Source organism: Microcaecilia unicolor, chromosome 3 (assembly GCF_901765095.1).
Source record: "Microcaecilia unicolor chromosome 3, aMicUni1.1, whole genome shotgun sequence".
NCBI classification, from domain to species: Eukaryota; Metazoa; Chordata; class Amphibia; order Gymnophiona; family Siphonopidae; genus Microcaecilia; species Microcaecilia unicolor.
In genome coordinates, this window is record NC_044033.1 from 321403355 (window position 1) to 321412564 (window position 9210).

At 42.1% G+C, this 9210-nt stretch overlaps 1 protein-coding gene across 1 annotated transcript in view; it reads left to right on the plus strand.

Annotated features, from left to right (window-relative positions):
* The first annotated feature begins 270 nt into the window (after positions 1 to 270).
* The window catches only part of LOC115464686 (vomeronasal type-2 receptor 26-like), a 59411-nt gene continuing 50471 nt past the window's right edge, over positions 271 to 9210 (plus strand). Inside the window, exons 1-2 of the mRNA XM_030195045.1 lie at positions 271 to 491; positions 3932 to 4223. Of these exons, the coding sequence (XP_030050905.1) occupies positions 271 to 491; positions 3932 to 4223 (513 nt within the window). The remainder of the gene's footprint in view (positions 492 to 3931; positions 4224 to 9210) is intronic.

Here is a 9210-nt window from a genome sequence, read left to right on the forward strand (position 1 = left end):
AGACCATATGATGTCCTCACAGGTGTTTCAGCTCAGCTAGAAATAGAGCCGTCACCTCACTGTAAGCATTATAATTTCACATTCTTTCCTCATTCTCCATGTGTATAAAGACACAGGTCTAATAACTTAATATTTTCTGCCTATCCTTCAAATATTCGATTTGATAGCTCTATCGAAAACTGTACATCATCCCTACAAAACCCAAGTATAACAACTGTAGTGAGAAGAGCGAGAATTATCATAGGAGAAGTTGTTTCAAAGAATTTAAAGATGGAAGCTGATCTGGTTCTGTTTGTGTTGATGCTCTGTGACATCCTGTGGAAGACGACTGAGTTTCAGTGCACGCTTAGAAATTACTTATCAAGAGAACTAAAACCAGGATACTATAGAGATGGGGACATCATGATTGGGGGACTCATAGCTTTGGAAATGTATTATTCATTTGGTCAACCATCCTTCACAACTGTTCCCTCATTTGATGGACAAGCCAAGTAAGTAGTATCATGGTTTAGCTCCTATCTCAGACAGGCTGGTAGTGTTCACTGCATGACCTGCACACTGCAAATGTGACCTGTGGACATTTTACTAGTTCTCTCAGATAAAGTATGAGTGTTTTCCTTTTGAAAGTTTCCCTGGGGGAAAAATTACCTCCTAAGACTTTCATATTTTTCTGTCTATATTTTTCCCCTTAAAATAATCATAGAAATACAGAACTAGATGTGCTGTCATCTCTCTCAAGACCTCATACCTTTCTGGCAGGTGCACACTTTCCTCTGTGCACACTTTCCAGTGTAGAGAGTGGGAAGTATTCAGACAGCCTTAAATCCTGAGTAAACAGATTGTGAACAGTGCATTCCCTAAGTGCGTTCTGATGCTGTTTTGTATTGAACTACATCAGATATTCACCAATCTCTCTATGAATGAAAAAATTCATATCTTATTTTTGAGGTTCACTCCTACTTAATTCCTTTGACATCCCCTTAACTCCTTAACACTGAGATTTTCATTCTTTTGAAAATAGTACTTGCTTGTACCTTTTTTTTGTTACATTTGTACCCCGCGCTTTCCCACTCATGGCAGGCTCAATGCGGCTTACATATTGTATACTACTACTACTACTTAGCATTTCTATAGCGCTGCCAGGGTTACGCAGCGCTGTACAAGTTTAACATGGGGAAGGACCATCCCTGCTCAAAAGAGCTTACAATCTAAAGGTTACAAACTATGTAGTCAGTGTAGGTATCATGAGTGGGGAAGGTGGTTATGTGCCAAAAGCAAGGGAGAAGAGATGGGCTTTGAGTAAGGACTTGAAGATGAGCAGGGAGGGCGCATGACGTATGGGCTCGGGAAGGCTGTTCCAGGCATATGGTGATGCAAGGCAGAAGGGGCGGAGTCTGGAGTTAGCGGTGGTGGAGAAGGGTACCGATAGGAGTGATTTGTCCTGAGAGTGGAGGTTACGGGTAGGAACATACGGGGAGAGGAGGGTAGAGAGGTAATGGGGGGCTGCAGATTGAGTGCATTTGAAGGTTAAAAGGAGAACCTTGAACTGTATATGGTAGCGGATCGGGAGCCAGTGAAGTGACTTGAGGAGAGGGGTGATAGGAGAGTATCGGCTCACGCAGTAGATAAGACGTGCGGCAGAATTTTGGACAGATTGAAGGGGGGATAGATGGTTAAGCAGGAGGCCAGCGAGGAGAAGGTTGCAATAGTCAAGACGAGAGGTAATGAGTGAGTGGACGAGGGTTCGGGTGGTCTGTTCAGAGAGGAATGGGCGAATTTTGCTAATATTATAGAGGAAGAAGCGACAGGTCTTAGCTGTCTGCTGGATATGGGCAGAGAAGGAGGGAGGAGTCAAAAATGACTCCGAGATTGCGGGCTGAAGAGACGGGGAGGATGAGGGCATTGTCAACAGAGACGGAAAGTGGGGGAAGAGGAGACAAGTCTTTGGGTGGAAAGACAAGGAGCTCAGTCTTTGCCATGTTCAGTTTCAGATGCCGGTTGGACATCCAGGCAGCGATGTCTGAAAGGCAGGCCGAAACTTTGGCCTGGGTTTCGACCGTGATGTCGGGAGTGGAGAGATAAAGCTGAGTGTCATCAGCATAGAGATGGTACTGGAAACCATGTGATGAGATCAGCAAGCCCAGGGAAGAGGTGTAGATCGAGAAAAGAAGCGGTCCAAGGACAGAACCTTGAGGAACCCCAACAGAGAGCGGAATGGGGGTGGAAGAAGAGCCATTAGAATATACTCTGAAGGTGTGTTGGGAAAGATACGAAGAGAACCAGGAGAGGACGGAGCCCTGGAACCCGAATGAGGACAGTGTGTCAAGAAGTAAATTATGATTGACGGTGTCAAAGGCAGCAGATAGGTCGAGGAGGATGAGGATGGAATAGTGACCTTTGGATTTGGCAAGGAACAAGTCATTACAGACTTTAGAGAGTGCTGTTTCTGTCGAGTGTAGTGGGCGAAAGCCGGATTGGAGCGGATCGAGGACGGCCTGAGAGGAGAGGAAATCAAGGCAGCGGCTGTGGACAGTGCGTTCAAGTAATTTGGATAGGAAGGGTAGAAGAGAGATGGGGCGGTAGTTGGAGGGACAGGTAGGGTCTAGTGATGGTTTTTTGAGAAGTGGTGTGACTACAGCGTGCTTGAAGTTGTCAGGGACAGTAGCAGTGGAGAGAGAGAGGTTGAGGATGTGACAGATTGAGGGGTTGACTGTAGGAGAGATGTTGTTAAGCAGATTGGTGGGAATGGGATCAGAGGAACAGGTGGTGCACTTAGAGGAAGAGAGAAGGCGAGCAGTTTCCTCTTCGGTGATCTCAGGGAAGGAGGAGAAGGAGAAGGAGGCCAGACTAGGTTGGTTGGGGAGTGGGTTAAGAAGTCACAGGGAGGAGAAGGCTTGGAAGTGAATTCAAGGTTTATCTTCTGCACCTTATCGCGGAAGTATACAGGTACTTATTTGTACCTGAGGCAATGGAGGGTTAAGTGACTTGCCCAGAGTCACAGGGAGCTGCCTGTGCCTGAAGTGGGAATCGAACTCAGTTCCTCAGTTCCCCAGGAACAAAGTCCACCACCCTGTTCTTTGTTCTTCAGATTATGCAACATTTTGGTCACTTGTCACCTTATAGATGTCTATTTGTGCATTTGGTCTCCAATACCTAAGGGTTGTCTTATTATAGACCTATACACACTGTCTTCAGTTTAACCCTCACAAAGGTGATTCCCTGTATGCAAATTTTGCTAGTCACTGAATTTCTTCTGTATTACATTTTGCTCCATTTTGTCTTCCATCAGTTCTCTGTTCCTCAACCTCTTATGTACTGGATAAGAAATCTCTACTCTGCTTTATCACTGAACTTCTGAGCATCGTAATTTCCTAAAACCTTAATCAATGAGCTTTTACTGATTCTAATTTCCAGGACACATCTAAATACCTCCTTACTGCAGTAGTTGGAATTCCCTTTTCATGTCTTTTAATGACATTACACATATTGTCTCTGTTTCAGCAGATTACTTATTGCCAGATAGTCAGCTGATCACACCTCATATTTCAATTAAGAACATAAGAATAGACAGACTGGGTCAGACCAATGATCCATCTAGCCCAATATCCTGCTTCTAGCAGTGACCAATTCAGGTACAAGTACTTGACAGAATCCCAAATAGTAGTAAGATTTAGAGTATGGCAAGTACCATTCTTAAGAATAGGAAAAAACAATGGTGAAGGTAGAGAGAGAGAGGAAAGAAATGTGATTATTTTGTGCTAAACCTGGAGTGTACACTTATTCATCTTGTTAGCAGACAAATATGTAACAAACTCCTTTTCTAATCCTAATCCTAACCCTATTTCACTCATGTTTATTATCAATGTCTCTGTTTCTGTACTTTTTAGTTTGATGCTAATTTCATATTATCTCTCATTTATTATCCTTGAAGCCCTGTATTTTTGTACTATTACAACTTCCTGGCCTTTGTATCTGTGGTGGAGGAGATTAACAACAGCTCGGAGCTCTTACCCAACCTCACACTGGGATTCCACATTTATAACCCTTACAACAATGTACTCTTTACATATATAGCTGCCATTAATATATTATCAGGAATGGACACTGGGATCCCAAATTATAGCTGTAAAACATCTGGACCACTGGTTGCTATAATTGAAGGTCTTCCAGCTGTGCATTCGAGCCAGTTTTCCAGCCTGTCCAGGATATACCACTACCCACAGGTAAGGGGATATCTTAATTTTATTTTGCACCTTAACCATCCAGCACCACCTCTCTGTCTCTCTCTCCCACCATCCAGTATTGTCTCATTTCTCCTCCCAATACAACCTCTATCTGATATTGCCTGTTTTTCTGCCTCTTTCCCTCCCATCCAGCAATGTCCCCTCTCTCCCTCTCCTTGCCACCACCACCACCACCTTCCTGCATTCCCCCATTTGTCTCCCTCTCCTCTCACCCTCTCACTCACTCACTTGGTCGCTCCTCTGCCAGACCCATTGCTTTCCCAGGTCTCCATGGCAGTGGCAGCACCAGCAAACTGAAGGAAGGCATGGAGGGCATTGCCCTGTGTATAAGTTATACCTTGGCAACTGCTGTTCCTTGGAATTTTGTGTGCCAGAAAAGGTTGTATGGCTGTTTATTTTAGCCTTTTGGCTTGGGATCAGTTAGAAGAATTCAGCTTTGTTTCCAGGAAGTTTAAGTTAAGCTAGGTGATACTTTAGTTTATTTCATTCAGGGAAATTAGTGAGTTGCTGTAAGAACGTGTAAACCAAAGTACTGCTCTGCACACCAGAACTACATGAAGTTACAAAAGCTCTGAAGTAACTTCCTGTTTCTGGAACCATCAATGGCACACACAGGGCAATGTCCCTGTGCTTGCCTTCTGTTTACTGATGCTGTTGCTGCCATGCTGACATCAGGAAGCAGTGGGCCAGTTGACCAATAAATGAATACGTAGGAGGGGGAAAGGGAGACTGATGAGTTGGTGATTGTTGGGAAAAGGGGGAGAAGGGCAGAAGATTTCAGCGTATTGTATACAATGACACCTAGGTCTTTTTCTTCAGAACTGACTCCAAAAGTGGAACCTAGAAGTACATAACATTAAATTTCATCTCCCATTTGGATGCCCAGCCTTCCAGTTTCTTAAGGTCTTCCTGCAATTTTTTACAATCCGCATGCATTTGGATAATTTTGAATAGTTTCATGTGATCTGCAAATTAAATCACCTCACTTGTTCAGATTTCCATATCATTTATAAATATGTTAAATAGCATTGGTCCCTTCAGCACTCTCCTATTTACCCTCCTCCATTGAGAAAAATGGGCATTTAACCATACTGTGTTTTCTGTACAATAGCTAATTCATAATCAATAGAAAGACACTGTCATCTATCCCATGACTCCTTAAATTTCTCAGGAGTCTCTCATGAGGTACTTTGACAAAACCTTTCTGAAAGTCTAGATACACTACATTAGTTGGTTCACCTTTATCGACATCTGTATTCTTACCATAAAAGAAATGAAGCAAATTGTTGAGGCAAGACCTCCTTTGGCTGAATCCATGCTGACTCTGTCCCATTAAACCATGCTTGTCTATGTGTTTTTGTAATTTTATTCTTTATAATAGTTTCCACTATTTTCCCCAGCATTGAAGTCAGGCATACTGGTATGTAATTTCCTGGGTCTTCTCTAAAACCATTTTTAAACATCGGTGTCACATTAGCCACCCTCCCGTTTTCAGTTACTATGGACAATTATAATGACATGTTGCAGATCACCAACAGCAGATCAGCAATTTCATGTTTGAGTTCTTTCATTACCCTGGGATCCAGTCCAGTTGATTTATCACTCTTTAATTTTTCAATTTGGCTCGGTACGTCTTCCCATTTCACTGAGATTTCTTTCAGTTCCTCCACATCACGACCCCTGGAACCATTTCTGATCCAGCTAGATCTCTTACGTCTTCTTTTGTAAAGACTAAAGATAGAAACAAAGAATTCATTCATTTTCTCTGCTATGGCCTTGTCCTCCCTGAGTGTTCCTTTTGCTCCTTCCTGATCTAATAGTCCCTTAGGTTCCCTCACATCTTTCTGCTTTTGATATTCTCTTTTAGCCTTCTTTATCAGTGCTTTGTATATGACTTGACAGTGATGATGTTGCTTCATATTTTCTTTATTCGTATCCTTTCTCCATTTTTTTAAGGATGTTCTTTTGGCTCTAATATTAATGACAGCATGGTTAAATATGTGGAATATATCTAGTCTGGGCTTCCGTGATGGTATTTTTAAACAACGCCCATGCCTGATTTAAAGTTTTAACCTTTGCAACCAATTCTTTCAGCTTCTTTTTAACCATTTTACTCATTTTGTCAAAGTTGCCCTTTTGAAAATTAAAAGCTGCTTCAGTAGATTTCCTTAGTGACTTCTGCTCTAAGAAGCAGTCATTTACTACAGCTAGAAATGTTACCTCCCTAGCACTCCTCAATGTAACATTTATCCAGTCAGTATTAGGATAATTGAAATCACCCATATAATGTTGCCCAATTTTCCATCTGTCTGTTCATTCATCCCTACCAGTATACTCCTTCCCTCATTTAGAATGGAATATCAATCCACAGAGATTCCATATTGCTGTTTCATGTAGAATGTTTATTTTGTTTGACTCAATTCCCTCTTTAACATGTAGCGCAACTCCTTAACAATTTTATCCACTCTGTCGTGATATAATTTGTACTCTGCTAACACAGTGTCCCATTGATTGTCCTCCTTCCACCAGCTCTCTGAGATGCTTATTATATCTACCTCTTTATTTAGAGCTATATACTCCAATTCTCCTATCTTATTTTTAAGACTTCTAGCATTTGTGCATAGACACTTCAAATTGTCTTTTTTCCTTGCATCTATAGGCTGCTTTGAAGTTAAAGGGGATAATTTACATCCTTTATTCTGTTCTCCCCTTGAAAACTCATGGCTTTCTTTCCCCATTATTGAAACCTTTATTGGGATTCCCTAAGTGTCCTGTTTCAATAGTATCTTTCATGGATTCTCTGCACTGAACCATGCGCTGTTTGGTGGCTGTCGGCTTCCCCTCCCCCATTTTAGTTTAAAAGATGCTCTATCACCTTTTTAAATGTTATCACCAGCAGCCTGGTTCCATCCCTGTTAAGGTGGAGCCCATCATTTTGGAACAGAACCCCCCCTCCCCAGAATGTTGGCCAATTCCTAACAAATCTAAATATCTCACCCTTGCACCATTGTCTGAATCATGCATTGATACTTTGGAGCTCTGCCTGCCTCTTGGATCCTGCATGTGGAAATGAAGACCATTTCTGAAAATGTTACCCTGGAGGTTCTGAACTTTAGCTTTCTACCTAATAAACTAAATTTGGCTTGCAGAATCTCCCTGTCACATTTTCCTGTGTCATTGGTACCCACATGTACCAAGACAGCTGGCTGCTCCCTAGCACTATCTAAAATTCTATGTAAGTGATGTATGAGGTCCACCACCTTTGCACCAGGCAGGCAAGTGAGCAGGGAATTCTCATGTCCACCAGTCACCCAACTATCTAATAATTGAATCACCAACTGCAACAGTTGTCTTATTCTTTCCCTACTGTTCAGAAGTTCCCAGAGACACATCCTCGGTGGGATAGGACATTGCATCCCTTGGTAGGCAGGTCTTGGCTACAGGATTACTTCCAACTTCACCAGGGTAATACTCTCCGTTTAGGAGATCTCCCTCCTCTAAGGCAGCACAGGGGCTGCCAGGTTTGAGTTGGGACTTCTCCACAATGTCTCTGTAGGTTTCATCTATGTACCTTCGTCTCTCTCAGCTCCTCTAAATCTGCTACTCTAGCCTCAGGAGAATGGATTTGTTCTCTGAGAGCTAGGAGCTCTTTGCATCAGGCACATAAATATCCTATCACCAACTGGGAGATAATCATACATGTGACACTCAATGCAAAAGACTGGATAGCATCCCTCTTGGTGCTGGACTGCTGTCTGAGTCTTAGTATTATTGAGTTATTTAAAATTGTTAAGATGTTGAGATATTAGACTAATATAAAGAGCGTTTAGATTATTTGGTATTTTGTATGATTTATTTACATAGTAAGTGAAGGCAGATAAAGACCCAAACGGTTTCCTAAAGGACAAGTCCATAAACCGCTACTAAACGGACTTGGAAAAATCCAAAATTCCAGGAATAACATGTATAGAATGTTTGTACGTTTGGGAAGCTTGCCAGGTGCCCTTGGCCTGGATTGGCCGCTGTCGTGGACAGGATGCTGGGCTCGATGGACCCTTGGTCTTTTCCCAGTATGGCATTACTTATGTACTTATGTACTTATGGTCCATCCAGTCTGCCCAACAGTCACAATCATTATCAATTCAAGACTAAATCAACAATGAACTGATATTTTGTACTTGATCATGGTCTTTCTTTGGTGTTGCTGGGACATAGACCGTAGAAGTCTGCCCGACTCTATTCTTATGTTCCAACTATGTGTTTGCTTCTCAGAAAGTAATGAAATTTAATTAAAACTCTCAAATGAAGGCTTCCCTCTTGTTATCCTAATTGGAATAATAGACTATAAATTAAGACTATAAATGAAGAGATGTGCTAGTTTTGGGTGGGATTTGTGGAGGGGGGCAGAAATGAAGACTGAACTAGGCCCTGTTGTGCCTTCTAGGCTGTGGCAGAAAGTTCTAGTTTTAAAACTATGGGGAAAGGGTTTTACATTATGGAAACTAGTTAATAAAGTTTGCTTTTTTAAATTCAAACTGTCTTTATCAATAAACCAACAATTTCTCTTTTATCCCCAATCTTTAAAGCACCAAACCACAGAAGTAAAATGTTCTCTCCAGACATCTGTCCTCCTCTCTCAGAACTTCTCAGGAAGTTAGAGTCCATTGGGCATCTCTCAATTGGAAGCAAGCCATGGGAGTGGCATGACATCTGCCGAGCTGTGACCTGCTTGCTGCTTCAGACTTGTGAGGCAAGCACTATCAATGCATCTGCTCTTCATAGGGGCAGAAAATCCCAAACTTCCACTGTATCAACCAGGGCTTCTATGTATTCCAATCATTGAATTTAGATAAGCTTGGACTTTGATGACATACCCTAGGAGTTTCCACACCTGAATATTACCCCGCATTGTATCTTGCGCTTTTTCCTACAATGTGCTCTTGATGAGCAATTGGTGTCAGTATAT